The 19,359-nt window shown below is 36.6% G+C and overlaps 1 protein-coding gene across 1 annotated transcript in view; it reads right to left on the bottom strand.

The window, feature by feature from the left end:
• SLC26A7 (solute carrier family 26 member 7) overlaps window positions 1–19,359 on the bottom strand; it is a 69,988-nt gene that overhangs the window by 34,703 nt on the left and 15,926 nt on the right. The window contains exons 2-4 of the mRNA XM_037379083.1: window positions 18,112–18,222; window positions 13,851–14,023; window positions 5,303–5,467 (exon numbers count right to left, since the gene is read on the bottom strand). Coding sequence (XP_037234980.1) covers window positions 5,303–5,467; window positions 13,851–14,023; window positions 18,112–18,222 — 449 coding nt within the window. The remainder of the gene's footprint in view (window positions 1–5,302; window positions 5,468–13,850; window positions 14,024–18,111; window positions 18,223–19,359) is intronic.

A 19,359-nucleotide genomic window follows, 5' to 3' on the forward strand; every position in this document is an offset into this window, starting at 1 on the left:
AAAAGCAATAGTCTAATGCCTGGAGGAAAAGAGAGGCAAGAAAATTGATATAATACACATGCTTACGAAAGCTGCAGGGGAAAAAAACCAAGGTAGCCTCAGTCCCTGGGATTCTGCATTTATATTCTGGGAACTATTGTGTAGCCTGATATGTAAACCACGGAGAGAAGAGAAGTTAAAATCTAGGATGTAGATTTAGACTGCATCACAGTAACTTCTTTTTAAACCACAACATTATGGATAATAAAATCAAGCGGCTGAGGCTTGAAATAATAATATTAAAAAAAAAGTGTTTTCCCTGGTAATGACTCAGACCACTAAAATAAATGAAAAGTGACACTTGTCGTTTTATGAAAATAAACATTAATAATTTTCTGCCCCAGAGAACCCATTCACAAATACATGTATAAAGCTAACATGGTTTGACAGTTTGGAGCTTAAATACATATATTTGTATTGCACAGGGAGAAGTACTAGAAAAAATATCTTAGGAAAGAACCTTGTTTTAGCAGAAAGGTGGTCAATATGATGATAAAAGTTTTTTTGTCCTGTTCTGATTCTATCACTCCTTGAAGAGATGACGCTCATTTTGAAGAATGAGTAAATTAAAATAATTTCCTGATCTTTCCTCTCTCATGCTTTCTAAGAATATTTTCATAATCTACAATGGGAAAAAAAATATTTGAAAAACACCTAAAACTGGTTACAGACAAATAGACAAAATTTTAGTCCAGGCCTTGGAAATTTAGCCCTTGGAATTGTGATTAAGGATGCACAGTATAACCCAGCACAAACATTTCTCAGAACCCAGGAAAACATTTCAAAATCTACTTGTTAAATAATATGATCTATATATGTCATAAATCTGAAGAATGGTAATGAAACCACAGTTTTTAACCACATATGGCCCCACTGTAATCAGACAATGTGTGGATTGTGTCTTGAGTGGCTTGGGACTAGTCTCTATACCCATAATTTTCCAAGAACACATTTTCAAGAGAGCACAGGATTTGGCTCTGTGCGAAGCAGAAGATGTGATTAATTAGGATAAAAGGAGGCGATCTGGAAAACTGTATTGCAAACTGCGCCCACAGACTCACGAAAGGCTGTGCTAGATCTAAGATGAAGTGGTAAGAAAAGGGAAGAAATAGACTGATTGATAATCGTTGAAGTCAAAGGGATATGGGCTTAATTTGGAATGAACGGTGTCTACTGAAGTGTCAGTATCAGCTCTCTGCGTTTATGGCATTTAATTTAATTTTCCTAGACAAAGAGAGACATGAGTGAGATTGGGTGAATACGATTTGAATGAAGGCTTACAAAGAGATACGTATAAGCTTTTATAATTTCTGTTCTTCTTTATAAAAAAGAAGCTTCCATTTAATTCTTAAAATATATAGCTAAATCTTGTAGACCTTTGTCACAGCTTTTTCAGACTTTGCAATAAATACTTTATATGATCTGTCTTGTGTATTCTGTGGTGTTTCTCTTCAAATTGTGCCCTTCAGTATACGGTTTACATCAGTCAATGTTTTGTTGCTCGTACAAGTTCTGCAGTGTCTGTGGTACACTGAAACAATGCTGGCAGTAATACATAGATATTAAATCATTTACTACACCAGGCTAAAGAGCTTCTATTGACTAGTCTGTTCCCAGGTAATCAAACCGCTCACAGGCTCTTCAGAAAGAGAAAGAGTGTGGTTCTTAACATGAATGTAGCTAACATATACTAAATCCATCTCTCTATGCTATACAGTTCACATGTTATACTGTCCAGTCAGTTACTGTATTCAGCCGAGCCGAAAATGTAAATCCTAAACATAAGGACCTAAAGTTCAAGCTTGTCATAGCACTGGCATCTGATTCAAAAGAAATACTTACAAATGTTCATCACAAACCTCGTTATGAATTCAGTATTTTACATATTTTGATGATGCACTTACAGAAATAATTTAGAAGTCATGTAGCAGAATTTAGTTTGATATTGCAGTGTACAAAACAATTTGTTGTGTCATTATATAATTAACAACATTCTAAAACACAGCAATAATATATTAATTGAGCTTTTTAATTGCCTTTTTTTATTGTTGTTGCTAGTTTTGTGTAAAGATTTTTAATGGAAATAATCTGACAATAATAGGAGGAATCAGTGAACTTTTTGGCAATCGATGCAAATTTGCACATAAGTGGAAAAAGCAATTCTCTAACTTTGCACACATATATATACTGACACTGAATGTCCCTATTCTCATGGGAAATTAATGGCTTTGAAATCCACTATATTTTCACCTGCTTTCATAGGGCAATATCACATATATGAATAATGTAATGGTTTATATTCTAGAAACTATGTGTATTCTGATGTGCTAATGAAATGCTCTGAGTTCTTTTTCTTTAATGTAGATATGAAAATCCAAAAGATTCTAAAGTGAGTATAGATGTCGAGGTAAACAAAAGAATTAAGAGAACATATTACTTAAAATATTTAATACAGTTTAATAGTAGATGACCTCACTGCATTTTCAAATATGTTTCATTATGGTGCTTATTAGACAATTGGAACACACTGTGGGAAAAAAAGTGCAGGCGACTACTGTGAACTGTATAGTGAATAAACTGGGGGGGGGGAGGGGGGGGGGAAAGGAGTAATAGCAGGAACATGAAGGATTTTTCAACACAACTACAAAAGACCCTGTTTTGGAAAGTCAGTTTGTTATGTTGCAGCTCATTATGCAGTGCTGCATTTTCTCAGAAACCTGTGGAAGGATTAAATATATCTACACTGGGATAAAAGGAAAATATGTTTTTGTGATTTCAGATATTAAGTAAATCTTGATGACACTTTTCTTCTCCCTTGTAAAAATTAGATCTTACATGTAACCTTCCTTCACCATTTTTCTTTACCTTCACCTTGTCCTTCCCATTTGCAAAATACTGATTGATGCTGCAATGTGCAGCTCAGTTGGAGTATTACAAACCACGTACAGCGAAAATGATATTTAATAAATTACATAAACTGTGTAAACACAAAGATCCCATAGGCTCAATGCCAGTGTAGTAGATATGTTCTCCATATGCAAAGCTCATTTTTACATATTTAATCATGATCTCACTTGCTATAAAGAATCCATTTCACGGGCTTGCCTTACTTTCAACTCTCCTATCACACTTTATTAAACATTCTTATTCTTGCTTTGCCAACCCAAAGGCTGCCTGAGGCAAAGCAATTGGCTTTGTGAGTGGGAGGTGATTTGGAGTGGAGAAAGAAAAAGAAAATGTGAGCAAAAATACCAGTCTTTGGGTTTCAAGAATTTGGAGTAAAGAACATGCCCAGAGAGACATGCCAAATTTGCCTTTCACTCTCTAGTTACATGTGCACACTAACACATATCTAATTAGTATAATTTTTATTATTTTATTATATATAAAAATTATTATTAAAATCTGAATCTGATGCTTCTGACTGAGGTGCTGGATCTTTTTAAAGCAATCCATAAGTCTGAACAGGTACCAGAAACCTTTTAAAATACCTGTATGGTAAAATTGTCCCTTCTAAGTAAGGAGACATTTTTCTTATTCTTTTAAGTTGTACAGAGGGGTTTTTGTTTGTTCATTTGTTTTCATGCAATTCTAAAGAGCCATTCAGAACCTTAGCAAAATCAGGAAATATTTTCTTTGGAAAACGTTCAGAGGGGTTTCATTTCAAAAGTGAAGTGAATAGCAAAGAACTTACTTCAAATACATTAAAAAATACAAGGGATAAGGGAATAGATTTCTTTCAGAGAATTTCAATGACCTCATTTATGATATCACCAACACACCAACGTGGAAATATTTCTTCGTATCACTGCTGTTCTTTATTATTGCTCATAATGTATATTTTGATTATGTCTTGGCTGTGGTGCTTAACACCAGTCATATCTAAAAGATGACAATATTCCTATATATAAGTATAGTCACCATGGAAACACCATGAAAAAAAGGCTAGTCACATTTTATATTAAGAAGTATTTATGAAAAGGCTTTAAAAAAATTAAATAATATTTTGATATATGATGAATAGTCTTACAGGCCAACTGACTACTCATAAAAATAGCTATGACACTTTTAGTTATGTCCCTACAAGATAAATAACTTGTCAAGATAAATAAATTTTATTTATTGCATGCTCCTGATTCTCATTAATAAATTGGTCCTGTAAAAAACTTACCAATGGATTAGTCATAAGAAATGTTATCAAATTTATAAAATACTATGAAATAGCAGTCTAAAACCAACATATTCTCATCACAGAGTTCACATTAACAAATCCTCCCAAATAATAGGAAAAAATAAAGAGCACAGCATTACAAGAAAATATAGTGCTTTTAAATAAGGTGTCTTAATCTAGTGGCTAACTAGACGAAGCCTCACTTCATCTGGTAATCAATTCATTTGTTGCTATAAATGCAATTAAATGTCACCTCAGCAAGTAAATAAAATTTTATTATGAGCAAAATACCGTTTTGACAAATACTCTTGCAATATACTCTTGTAACTAATGCTCTTGTAACAAAATACTCTTGTAACTAATGCTTCTGCCAAGAGATTATGCTCACAGCACCTAAACTCAGGGTTTATTGGTATAAGTTACCATAAAGAATATGTTCTTATAACTTTTACGCAGTAAGACTATACAGCTTGGCCCTTTAAGGTTTCAGCCAACAATATCTACTTTCCAAAGGGAGTAATCATGATACTGTATGAAAGGCTGTATGCATTGTACAAAAAATACCTTAAAGCTGTACATTTTCTGTGGTTTTGGCAAAGTAGTATCATGTCATAAAGCAATGAGTAACATAGGTAAGGTAACTTTTGCATAGGAGATCTACAAATCATGGTTTATTTTCCTTTTACCCCAAAATAAGCTGTCAGCTGTCATTCAGCAAAATATGAAGAAAATATGTTTGGATTGGTGTTTGGATATATCCCTCCCACATGCTGATCCAGAAAGAGTTAATCCTCCCTGTTAAAGTGTGTAATTGCTCAGGATAATAAATGTAATCATTGGTGCTGTAATACAAATATTTCAAATTGATTACTGTATCCTTTCAAAAGAAGACCCATTTCTGCTAATTCTTCATCAGGTTTTCCTAATCTGTTCTCACAAACAGACCTAGCAAGATTAACATTTTGATATTACATCTTCCATTCATTCACACATATGCCTAACAAATTTCTTACACTTACATATAGCCAAATAGTGCAGTTATTTAAGAAAGTATTAGCTAATGGAATAACCCATGTCTTTTACTGAACTCACATGAAAAAATCCCAGTGGTCCTGATATATACGGCATTTTCATTCCCAGCAGATACTTCACTTGAGAAGTCACAACATGTGTAGCTGCTCCCGTGGTCATCGCGCTTATCACTGGTTCTGTTAACAAGAAAGTGGCACTGCCCAACTGCAGCATAAACATTGCTACCTAAAAGGCAAAGGTACGAGTATCAGCAATTACAATAAAATGCAGCTTCCTGGTGACAGGAAAATGTGCCAGAGTCCTTTTAATAAACTGTAAGATAAATAAGATAAAGATAAGAAGCAAAAATCCTTTGAAGGACAGCAATACCTGAAAACAGAACCCACTGAAGCTCTGTGGGTTTACCTGAATTATCTTACTCACATCACTAGTTTACCAGACTTTAACATTAGTTTAGTAAAAAAAGAGGATCAGAGAAACTGTCTTCATGCAATGCTTAGTATTCTCTCCCACTTAAATACGTGAGCACAAGAAACACTATAAAAACATCAGCTCAACACAGCAACATGAAGTAAAGCAACTCAAAAGGCAAGGGTGATGCTAAGACTCATTCCTGCCCCACTGCTATTCAGCCTGCACAGGCAAAGGGCCGTATATCTTTGTCCAGCTTACAAACTGCCAGCACGTTGATACCAGGATTCCCAATGTTAGTAATTTCAACAGCTGCAAAATGTGTTAGGTGCTAAAACTACAGAGCGATGAGTCCATGGTGAGAGCTCCATCATCCCACAGAGCCCTGCCCCACCCCAGGCTGCATCATCATCAGTTTTCCTTCTCATGCAGTCACACAACTGCTTTGCTCCTCCTGCGGACCCTTAGTCTCCTGATATCCCACTGTCTCTGCACATACAGTTCAATATACCATGATACTTGATGCTCTCATGCTGCAATATCATAATATCAAATACATCAAGTATCACCAGTCCACTATCTCTAGTTACATCAGCTTCATATGTTGAGGTGTCTGGGTTTACAGGTATCCAGGTGAGGAAGCAACAGAAGTTGCTTCACATGGTGGAGGATATAAAAATATTTATCTTCTTTACAGACAAAAAGGGATGTTTATATAGTTATGTGTTCTGTATGAACAAACTTTATAAACTTATAGTAAAAGTAAACTATTTTAAAGACCTTTAAAATCTGCTTCCTATGCATGTGGCAAATGCTTGACCTAACAAAGTAGAATATATGTATACAGTCAGAAAACTTAAAAAAGGAAGAAAACTTCAATGTCCAATTTCATAAACACAATCACATATACAAATTGGATTTCTCTGCTAGAAATAGAAGAGCAGGCTTTGGCTCATCTGTATTTGACCTTGACAATTATTTCAGCTTTGTTGCAATTTTTACAGAAGTTATTTCAGAGTACAAGCATATAATGAAAGAATAACATTCCTCTCTAATCCAGGAATCTGGACTACAGCTGAATCTACAGCTATTGTAGATACTTTGTAGCAATATAAGCCAAATACCCAAGGTATTACTGTGTCCTGCTGCATTTTCTCCCCTTATCCTAGACGGCAATCACTCTTTTCCTCTGAAGAATGAGATCTGACACCTCTTAATTCTTTGACCAAGGTTGTTACATACCTACAGGTGCTACTGTGGTTTGCATAACAATTAATCCTTTTCAGATCCATATTAAGATATTAAGTTACATTTAAATCATCTCCTCTTAAAATGAGTTCTGCAGATTCATTAGATAAAAAAACAATTTCATACATCTATAGTCTTGCATTTGTTATTCTTATGCCTGAAAAGGTACATGTTCTTGGCATAAAGTTGTTCATTACAATACTTTCTAAGAGGATTATTTTGTGTTTAGCATACTAAATATCATCCTTTTGGAATATGTGACAGTCATCTTTGCTTTATTTTGTTTTGTTCTGAAGCTAAAAGAATAATTCTAAATGTTATCATTCTTTATACCTGAACACTATTTGTGTTTTCATCATGAACCTCACCTGTACGCAGTGAGCCATAATAGCACGAAAGATATAAAAATACCAAAGTGAGTGGCTTTTAATTTACTACAGAAAGCTCTAGTGAACAATTTCCTCTTCCACCTGAGAGATTAATTCTGAGATTTTTTTTTCTAACTCCCCCTAATAGCATGTGAATGGCACTGTACTACGAACAATCAGAATATCGATTGCCATTCAAGATTGGACCCCCATAGTGATAATTACTGTTCTACCCTCAGTAAGTAATAATTTAGTTAGTTGGGCCTAAAACTGATAATTACTAACTTCAGATATTTTGTTTAGATGTTTGTTCTAATAGTGCGTCTATTCATGTATTTAGAACATTTTTCACAGTAGCAAAGTTCAATAAGAATTAAATTCTCCCTTCCCTAGTGAATTTTTGTTTGTTTTCTAAGATCAGTTTGCATTGTATGGATGCAAAATTTCTAACTGTGTAATACCTTGTTTTCCAGAGAATGAGATGGATGTTTATTTAGCTGTGGAATCAAAACCACAGAGACAATTCTGTGAACTACATAATGTCACAGAGAAATATTAGTTAATATTAGCATTTCAGATGAAGTTATTATGGTGAATTACAGTGACATGGAAACATGATTGCAGGACTTCACAACTTCAGCACCACTCATATTTACTTCTTTTTTTTTAACTTTCATTTTTTTACTTTAAATCTTCATTTTATTTTAGGGAGATGCTTCACAGATAGTAACTAAAAGGTCATATTTCAAAACTAGTTTTTATTGGGTTTTTATAACCGTAGGTTATGTAAACTACATCCAAACTGTGTGGTTTCAGGTAGACAGTTTCTGCAGCCTCTCAGTTAAACAAGCAGCAGCCTACATTTGATCCCCACCTGTTACTACAGAAGGTAGCTCCAGAAACAAAAGCTTCATCAACACGTACATCTTAGTATTTATTTACATTCTAGTTAAATAAATATAATGTGCATCCACGTATCTTCCATGGTGAAGATCTAATAATGAAGCACCAGAACAGAAAACACCCAGGGAGGAGAGTGGGATTGTCAGCATAAGCTGCTGTGAGAAACTCCTGCTGTCCTTGCAACATGAGTCATCTACAGAAACTGCTTAGATCAAGATGGGGCAAGAAGCTGTTCTGAAACCAGTCTCCCAAATCCAGTTGCATGTGAGTTTCCTTGACAGATAAAATTTTTAGCATTTATACAGGCCCAGACTGACTCTCCAGTGAACCCTCCGTGCCAGGCAACAGGCACATAGCTTGGCTGCCACTGCGTTTTGGGTAAACACTGTTTGAAACTAAGCTGAGCTGACAGCATAAAATTGCATCACATTGCATTATGTCATAAAATGTTTCACCCGCTAAGCAATAACCAAAATGTAGGAAGTAAAATATTCTTAAGGAAATTTCTAACAATCTACTTTATCTTCATTGTGGTTGTGATGCTCAGTTTTGAGGAATTTCCATCTTATTTTCTGATATATGGCATGATTTTTCTTCCTTCTACAGATGAACTACAGGGAAAACTGACAGTGAAGTGTCAGAACAGCAAAAACTAAAAAAAAAATAAAATAATGTCAAAGGTAAATGGGTTTCTCTTTTCATTATTTATACTAATACTAGGCTTTTCTTAAACTGTAAAAGAAAGAAAATTTTCATATATTTTAAGATTGTCTCCAGAATTGTCTGTTTTTCAAAATTCAGTTTCTAGGGGATGAAGGAGTGTTTTAGAGAGAGAACAATTATAGTGACAAAAACGGTTTGAAAGGCACATAACTAGTTTATTTGTGCAGCTTTTCCAGTACATCATACTATGTAAAAAGGCTCATTAAGAAATAGCTTTCTTGAGATGAACTTTGCTTTCGCCAGGTAGACATTCTTGATTAAATTAATGTGAATGAAATCAGGAGCTGTCAGGGAAAGGAATAAAACACAGGAGAAAGTAAGGAAAAGCTGCCTTGAGTTAATGCACAGTAAAGGAGAAAAGGTCATGGAAACAAGTTATAAAACCAAGTGATTAGACAGAAATGGTGGAAGGTGAGATTTCTGAACAAAAATATAGAATAATATTGAAAACTAAAGTTTAGAATGGAAGAAAGATAATACACAGGGAACCTTTTCCTGCAGCTGTCTTTACTGTTCTGGAATTTGACAAGTAGAAGAAGAGAACAGGGTTTTAGCCAGGAGAAGTGAAATGAGTAATTGAAAAAAGCAAAGCCCTCTATGTTCATTAATTCAAGCCCTTTTGGTTCTTGTCCACTTTCAATACTTTCTTCCCATGACAACACGCTTAGTTTATTATTGTTAAAATTCCACTCTCACTGTGTAGTCAATCTAGCTTTATGGCCAGTAAAATTTTTTATCATTTAACAGCTCTTTGGGAATCACTAATGTCAAACTTTTTGTCCACAGTAATTGAAAGGCTGATATCGTGTTACCCGCTGCTTGTATCCAGTTTTAGAGAATAGATTTTAAACCCCTCAAAACTCAATGTTCTGGAAGATGCAACTTTTTTTCACCATTAAAATGAACAAAAAGTGGTGGTATTCTTTCCGGTAATTTGCTGCATGGGCCAAGAAAACAAGGTCAGCCATCAGGAATCTCTCTTGGAGGGGAGCAGACTGTGAGCTTCTCATTTAGTATGTTGTATCGGTTATCTCAAAATCAGAGGTTGCAAAAGTGAAGACATCTATGGACCACCTGGAGACAACAGTCAGACACAGACAGTTCCCCTTAACTAAGTCATCCATTTAAAATTCTTCTTAGGCTGTTTCAATATACATTCTAATTGTTAGCTTTTGGTCTTCTGAAATGCAGCTCTGAAGTTCATTCTGGATGGCTTGAGAGTGTTTGGTAGCTTCTGGTGGTGTGTGGAGTGACCTTTCCTCACTCCAGGACCTGTAGAAGACTTCTTTCTGTGGTCTTTCTGGACTAATATGTAGCATGCTGTACAATTGTGGGAACCAGGACTGCCATCCAGCCCACCTGTATTTTTCAATAAGCCTGCAAGAAGTTATTTCCACTGTGAAAGAAAAGTTAACTCTTTTCCTGATTATCACTGTACAACAAAGGCTCATGTTTGTACCTCATGAAAAACTCTGTGTAACATAGAATAGTGCAGCATAATTTTCCCCACAGGGAAAAAAATCTTTGGACATGAATACTAACCTTGCAAAAGCACACTTCATCTTCAAATGTGCTCATTCGTTACTAAGTAAACTGATAATAGACCATGTAAATTTGTTCTCCTGATAACCAGAAATACTTTCTATTTTCAATACTGTATATTAGAAACAAATTATATGTAAGTTTTTATAATGCAGTAGCTGAAAAATTTACCAATGAAACTGTAGAAGACTCGAATGCAATAACCACCTATTTCTCATTTACAGCAGAGTAGCACAACTGAAGTCTGTAGCATTGCAGTCCTTAAGAGAATAAAGCCTTTTTTTTCTAGGATGAACATTATTTTTTTCTCACTTTGCACTGCAAGTGGCTTTCCTCTGTTTATTCAGCAAATTTAATGTTGAATTTCAGTTTAGTATATTGATGTTTTTTATAGACACCTATATTTATGCAAGCGTTCCTGCACATATAATTTAATAAGAGGGGGAAAAATCTTACCTAAAAGCCTTTCTTTTGAGGTGTTTGTTTGTTTTAAATGTTATAAAGGCATCATTCAATTCTAATTACAAAATTCTTCCACAGGCATCTGTTATGTTCTGCCATTTCCTCTTCCCATCAATACCGCGGAGGTATTTAATATCAGGGAATAATTCCATTAACTTGATTAGCTTTCCATGCCCTGTTTATATGTTTTTTATGTATGTTACACAAACATAAAAAAATCTGCACTATACCTTCAATTCCGCTTTTAAAAATGAAATTATGTCTATGAATGCATTATATTAAATGTTTCTGATAATTACAGGTCTTATTTTATGTTTGCTTATTTTCTATTTTAATACTGTTATCTTCATCAGAATGCCTCTTAAGATAACTAAATATCTTCCCTCTTCTATGAACACTTCCTCAAACATTAGATACAAAAAGTAGTTTAGCAATCTGAAATCGATTACTTGAAAAAAAATTAAACAGCTAAGCCCCAAATTTCAAATCTTATAAGCTCCACCTACTCTTATGTGATGATCAGAAACCAGTTCTAATTTATTTCATACCTAGATGGCACTGAGATTCACAAAGCCTGCTCAGAGCTTGCCTCACACACAAGCGCACACTTATGGGCTTCACAAAATACAAGCCAAGCAACAGCAGCTAATCGCAAAAACACATCTCTTGCCTTTGCCTTCCCTCCATGACTTACTATTTTGTATTGGTTTTTTCCTTTCTTTTCTTTAGCATTATTTGCTGATTAAAGTACTTAGCCAGGGTACTAGAAAAATACTGTCAAATTGCTTTTGTGGCCAAGGAGGTTCAGGTCTTTGCCTACTATTTCTAAGATGGAACCAGCTGTTTTGGAGACGGACATTTCATCCTTTGTGTGGAAGCTGCTCAAGGTGTGGAATAGTCATAGCATCAGTCATCTTTGTGTAGTTAGCAGCTGGTTAGAGCACTGCATTTTGACTTTTTTCAGAATAATGAAACAGTAGACACCATAGCTCAGATCTGCTCCCTTCACAGAGGAGTACCATCCCAACTGTCAACTACACTGACAATTCCACTTTGTGTATTTCATTGTGTCTTCAATGGAAAACTGTTGCCTCAAAATGCATCAACTTATTCCTCTTGTGCCAGAATACCACATCTATTCCAGGCTATTCATTAGCTTCTAGTTTAACATGATAGGTAGAAGCAGGTCACTGACTTAGCTCCCCATTAACAGTAAGATATGCCCTGTCACCTTATCTGGGAATTGCAGCAGCTGTTAGCCAGGAGCCTGGAATCATGATGAGAAATGTGGATTCTAATGCTTAACAGCACCTGGGATGATAACAAGGTCAGCCTTGATCACAGCCTTGATCCAGACTTTTACTTGCGTATTGTGTATCAGTAGTTTCAAGGCACTCGTCTAGGAAAAAAGTATTTTAATCTCATCTCTAACCATTAAGCTCACATAAATGACTAGTGGTGGCACTACAAGCACCAGTTTTGTCAGCATGACTCTGATGCAAGTGGCATTACTGACCTGGGAGAGAAGCCCATGCACATAGCCCAGTTTCCTATCAGACCCACTTTGAAGATGCAGGCAGAGTATTTTCTAGTTCTCATTCCAATCAGGCTTAAACAGGACATAGGCTGAGATGAGTCAGCTGGTGTGGCTGGAGGCATGTGAAAAAGCAGAACTTTTCAGAATGAAAGAGTAAGAAGTCTAGAGGATTTACACACCTAATGGGATTCTGCAGCAGCCAAGCAAAAAAAATCTGCATCAGGTTTTGAAGTTAAATCAAATGCAGGCACCAACTTCCCACTTGAGGCATTTTGGCCTCTCTGGGGGCAACATAGGAGATTGTCAGGCTGTGAACGCAGCCCTCCCACATGAAGAGCTCTGTGTATGCTCAAAGGACTCTGTTATTGCAAGCACCTTGCACATGGATGCAGTGTTGTGTTGCACACACTGGTGCAATGGGACAACACATGCAGCAGCCAGGCACAATGAGCACCAGCTCTACTCCATACGTTGTCTATAGGGTTTCCCTCATGCCGCTACCCCAAGTCATAGTTCTGTAACCAATAAAAGAATGAAAACAAGTGCTACAGAAATGATCATGCTTACTGATATTTCCTACTGACTAACATAAGCATATGCCCCAGTTCCTGCCAAGCATGTCAGCCACTGGAGATCCCATTCCAGGCTCCTTCGCTCATCCATGCACAGTAGAGGGATTCAAAGCACCGAGCGCAGGGGTCTGGGTTTCTTTGAGAAGGTTTCTACCCAGGAGGTGTTGCAATGTTGAGTGCTGGAACATCTCTTCCATTTTAATATTTACAAGGAAAGAGGGAAACCTTCTTTGAAGACCTAAGCAACTGGCAATGGATAAAGCAACTCAGCACTTGTGGTCAGAATAGGAAGAGAGAAGAAATTTAAAAGACCTCTGATCATTTGAATAAGCTTTGGGGAATCACTTAAAGACATCTGTTTTACTAATTTATTTTGCTTTAATGATGGGTGTGTGAACTCTAAAGAGAATTTAAAGATGTTTTCCCTACTGTTTTTAATTATTGAATATTGTATAGTATTTCTCTTCAAGCCAAGAGCAATAGAAAACCTCAGGAATATGTCAGTGCTTACCAGGAGCTGATTCATGATTTTTTTTTTCTGAAGGAGAAGGAAAGAGGGCACCAACAGCAATTGAATATTATATTAGAGCTGACTGAATGTGGTCTTAATTCATATTGCAACACCCTAGGAGCATGTATACATTTAAATTTCATAAATACTACATCTCAAAAAAAGGAGCAGAAAATTTTTAAAATACATTAATTACATCATTCATGAACATTGGACCAGATCCATGGTTCATTTTTCTCAGAAAAAAAACCAAAAAAAAAACATTACAAAAGTCATAGCTGTCACCAGTGCAATGCATCAGTAGCATATAGAATGTGTATGTGCCACTGACCTGAATGATTCCTCCCAGAAATGAAACTGCTGCTGCAACTCCAATCCTCTGCATTTCAAACTCTGATAGGCCCAAAACTTCTGAATTATTGTTTGTAGTGAAATTAGTGCTGACTGAAGGAAGGAGACGCTCAACTGCGTTGGCTGATATTAAGGAAGTCAAGGCAAAAGTACCTACAAAAAAAGCCACACATCAGTCACCAGTAATTCTGTATCTGTCTGTACTCATCACTCACTGTCTCTTTCTCAAAACTTGGCCGTTAGTGCCATTGTTGTGCATCCCTGTCATGATAAGAACAATTTTTAAGGTAATCTTGTAACACACATTTCTTCATGTAAAATACCATTTGTACAGACAATTTAAATGTAAATTTTTTGGTGACCATATTAATTTAGACATGTTAACAAAAGAGGTTCGAACACAACCCACAATTATTTCAAGCTGTCAGAAAGGCTTTTAACTCACCCTGGATGAGATGAAACAGCTTTTCGTCTGAGAATCCCAAATGTTTACCATTCAAATTTCTAGGGCAATTAATTCATGCTATATATACAGTACCTAGCCCATTATAGTTAGCAGATGTGCAAGTTCAAAACCTCATCAATCTGCACTCTAAGAAATGGAGGCAGATTATGAGAGAAATTTTTATTTGCTGAGAAAGGTAAAGCAAGTTGAATGACACGCAGATAAATAAGGATGGTAATTCAATATAAAAAAGCACAAACACATTCATGCAGAGATCTAGGAGCGTGAAAAATGCCTTACTGTGTCAGACAAATGGTCCATCTTGCCCAGTACTCTGCCTCCAGCTGTGGCAATCAGAGGTGTTACCCAGGGAGAGCACACAAGCCTGGCCATTTTCTGCAGACTAGTCCCCTCATAATTTCCCAGCATCCATAGCTGTTGTGTCAGGGAAGTGTATCCTTATCTATCCCTTTTAGATTTTGTTTATGGACTAGCATTCACGAATCAGTCAAAGCTCTGTTTGAACCTGCTTGTATTTTCTGCCTCCACAATGTCCTCTGGGAGCAGGTTCCAGAAGTTCATCATCTGCTGTAGTATTTTCTTTAATCTATACTGTAAAAGCCTTTTAAAGTGATGCCTCTCCCATGTCACTGAGCTCTCCTTATTTCTGCTGTTGCAGGGCACAGTGAACACAGTTCTACCTTCACCTCAGACTTCATAGAATAAACCTCCTAGCACGAATTCCTTGGGAACCTACCAGGGACACCTCCACCATGAAAAATGACCACTAATTCCTACCTTTTGCTTCTTATCCTTTAACCTGCTAATAATTAATAAAGGACTTTTCTTCTATCACAAGGACAACTTAGTTTCTTTAGTAACCTTTGGTGTGGAACCTTATCAGTAGCTGACCCTTCTGATATCTTATATTCAAAGTATTTCCTTTTCCCATGTGCTTACTGACACTCATACAATACTCTAGGAGGTCAGTGAGGTAGGATTTTCCTTTACGGGAGTCATATTAACTTCTCTCCAACAAACTCTGATTATACATATATTTCAGAATTCTTACTTTTATTATAGGCACATCTGCAGTTCCCAGGGTACCTTCCAAAGACCTTCTGACAGTGAAATTACACTGGAAACTTGACAATTCTGTGACCATGTCACAGAATGTCCCTGTTACACCTTTGTCAGGAAGGTATCCTACCAGTTTCCTTCCCAAAGTCTTGAAGTAGTTGTATTTAAAGAACCTTTAACTAACAGTTGGATCATCCTCTCCATGGCATTCTTCAAATCCCTTCTTTTAGCCTTCTAACTTCCTGTATATGTTTGACCTGTTACATTTCATGGCTTTCCTGCTCATCTCATTTGTCCAAGCTTTCCGTTTTTCAAGTGCTAAAACCCTTCCTTATGACATCCCCCTTAATTCTCCTGTTGAACCATGAAGGATTTTTTTTGATCACATTTTCTTTTTTGCATCATGATACACATTTTACCTGGGCCTATAATATTTTTTTTTCAAGCAACGCTCAGGATAGTTGTATATTTTTCTCTTCAGATTGCCCGTTAACAACAACAACAAAAAAGTTTACATAAAATTGGATTTGAAAACAATTTATATAACATTTTATCCAAAATCAAAGAGCTGTATGTGGTATGATGACAGATGAAGTGCTCTCAGAAGGTGCCTCAAGTTCAATTACCCCAAAAACAGTCAACAAAAAGGTGTAGGGGTTAGTTGCTCAGGTGAGTAATCTTTTAAAGTAAATCATCTATCTCACAGAAGAGACATTTCAAGTGAGTAAAAGTTGACAAAACTGGGCCATTGATGAATTTTCTATTTCATATTAGCATGGCAGACTTCACTAACAAAGGGCACTTTTATAGCCTGTATACATATGGAGAGCCCTGCTGACCTTACAGAAAATGCTGGCAGGCGAAGAGATTGTCATCAATGTACATGAGTAATTATGGAGCATTTGGCAATCTGAGGCAGGTGGTATAGCTCCAGTTCAACCTGCACACCGTAACACCTTAACCAAGGCTGATGGGACAAATGCATGAGACATTTCTACTGAAAGGACCAACAACATATGTCAAAGACATTTATTTAAAAAAAATCTTCGTGACTACAAGAGAACATTTCTGTTGGTTTTTTTTTTGCTTAAGATTAAATTCTGTAATAGAAACCTGTGGAAGGAGGTTCCACACCAAGGACTGTACAGGAATACACAACCAGGGAGCTGTGGGACTCAGAAAATCATTCTCTGAGTGGGAATCCCTCCCAAGAATAAAAATCAGACTTAACAGCTTGTACTTACCCTTTTTATCATCCATTTTCATTACTAGAATTTGTGTCAGCCAGATACTTTTCTGTTTTCCTGCATATGGTCATATGATGGATTCTTGTCTTCCTAATAATCTTACACCAACAAACTACTGATAATACACTGCTAAATCATTCATTTTGAAACAGCTTTTTAACATAGGTTCATGTTTTAATAAATATACTAATCTATCTCTACTCAAGAGTCAAAATTACTTTCCAGATTCTAAATTTTCACTTTTTTTGGAACGCTTCTCTTTTTTTACATGAGTTGAATACATTCTATCTCTCATTATAGCATCAGATCACTAACAGCATCCACAGATCCTTCTCGAACACCAAAAGACTCAAATATTTTCTGCGCTTCTAGGGAAAACAAACCTTCAGCTTTCCTGTTTCTCTAAGACTATTTATAGCTGTTCAGCAATTTTCAATAACTTAACAGCAACTTTGAACAAAAAGTGCTCAAAATATGTGGCTAAATTCTTAGTAAAACATTGCATACACTCAAGAGCATACACTCAAGCAATCAGATTCTGCAGACTTAATTTTGTGTGTGATTACCCCAAACCATCTTTCCTCCTTTCAGGAGTTTTCCTCCTCCACAAGGAAAACACATCTCCTCCCTGCTAAAATCTTCTGACAACCACAGAGGCTCCCTTCCTTCACCCAGTCCTACTGGGCCTGTCTCACCCTTCCTGAGAACTTCAGAGGCCACCAAGCGCCCACTTCTGCACACCTGAAGTGCTTGTGGCTAGATCTCGTGAGTATTATTTCTAACTTCCATCCATAATTTGGTTTCTTTGGAGTCAGAGCATTCACCAACCTATTAGGAGATCAAAGCCATTCAAGGCTTGCAGCTGCCGTTGGCTCTGCTGAGGGTAAGCAAGTAACTCAGCGCTACTAGCATAGTAGCTAGGGCACGCCTTTCACTGCCCATCTAATTAGTCTGCAAGTGGACAGGAGTTATACTGAACTCATTGGGAGAATCTCTATCTTTAATACTGTAGCAGGTAATAGGCACAGAAAGCTTTTTTCCTGAGAAATGCAGGTTTTGTGTTTCAGACAGGTGAGAAGTAATGTGTGTTTTCTGTGGTTTAAGAAGTGATTGAGCCCTTTTCATTCCTGTTTGCACATATCTTGTTGGCTGAGCCCTCTGTTAAAATCTTAGCCCGAAGCAGATTTCTAGAATTAAAATACAAATGCCCTTAATAAACTAATTTACAAAGGAAGTGTCAATGGAATACTAAATCATAATGGCAGGAGTAACTCCAATATATTCTTAATGAGGCTCTTTGAAGTACTTAAACTGGCAAAAAAAACAGTTGTAAAAAGAAGCACAAAACCATTTTATTTGTGTTTAGTCTCAGATAACTTTCCTTCCACTGGGCTTATAACACCCACAAAAAAAAGTTTTGGTTTCCAACTTCTTGTTTCTGAAAATGTTTTTAGCAAATAGACACTTACCTGTTGCAACATGACGTCCCATTCCAAATATGGCGTAAATAATGACAGGGAAGAAAGAGCCATATAAACCAAAAACCGGATGGACTGAAGACAGAACAGCAAAGGCCAGCCCTATAGAAAGTTGAATGGCATTACTTCACTAATGAAGATAAAATGTTCTGCATGCAATTTTTTTAAATGAGGAAACATCTACGATTTTATTAGAGCAGGAAAAAACACACCTTCATTTACAAAAACCTTGAGCATAAGTCAACTACTATACAATTAGGATCAGGAAGGACTGTGGAAGGTTTTTCATCAATTGCCTGTCACCAAAACCTCACACTTTCTTCTGAGTCCTGGTCACCAGCAGAAACAATTAGGTCACAGATACAATCTATGGCACCAGCTACCATGTTTCCAGGTTGTCTCCATTAGTCATTCCAAACGTTTTTTATTAGCCAGTCCTCACAGGAGGAAGCAGCACCATTTCACCCCTACCCTCGCAAACATGGCTTTGAGACTGCCAGGGCTCCAGGCAGTCAGATGGTTATTTCTTACAAACAGTTCAAAACCTATAATTTTGGTTTGGATGGAGCGCGTTCAGTCTGCTTTGTTCTAATTTCTTAAATAAAAAAATATCCCAGTGTTCATTGCCTTTAGATGCCTGAGTTTTTAATCCTTTAGCTATTAACATTTTTTTCATTATGTAAAGCTGTCAGTCCTGAAACAGAAAGTATTTTATTTTCATATTGAGATGGAAATGAACTGAATTGGTTAGGATTTAACTTTACAAACCTACCAGTTACCTTTATTGCTTAGCTGTAGACAGCATCCATCTTTTTCTTAGAAAGCCTAAGAATATGCCAAGAAATCATCTTTTACCAGAGACATTCCTGCAAAGCAGCAGCTTTGATTGTTTAACTTTAGAAACCTAAGACAGCGACCAAGTCTGCACTGAATTTTTGCAAGTCAGCAGAAAGAGACACTCACCAGACTATGCTTCAGACCAGCAGCCTCTACTGCCATTTCACTGCCCCTAGGAACTAAGAGTAGGAGAAATGGCCTGGCAGAGCTGCCCCATAAATCTTGGTGAATACCTTGCCGTGCAGTGGGGAAGGCAGGACTGGCTTCTGTAACACACAAGATGCTTTTCTAAGGTCCACCTTCAACCTGAGTGGCCAGTCTAAGCTAGTGTATATGTGTGTGTGCTGAGAGAATGAACATGGCAGAGGTGATTCAGATCTATGAAATGGGGCTGCCTTCTGT

Source organism: Falco rusticolus, chromosome 3, assembly GCF_015220075.1.
Source record: "Falco rusticolus isolate bFalRus1 chromosome 3, bFalRus1.pri, whole genome shotgun sequence".
NCBI lineage: Eukaryota > Metazoa > Chordata > Aves > Falconiformes > Falconidae > Falco > Falco rusticolus.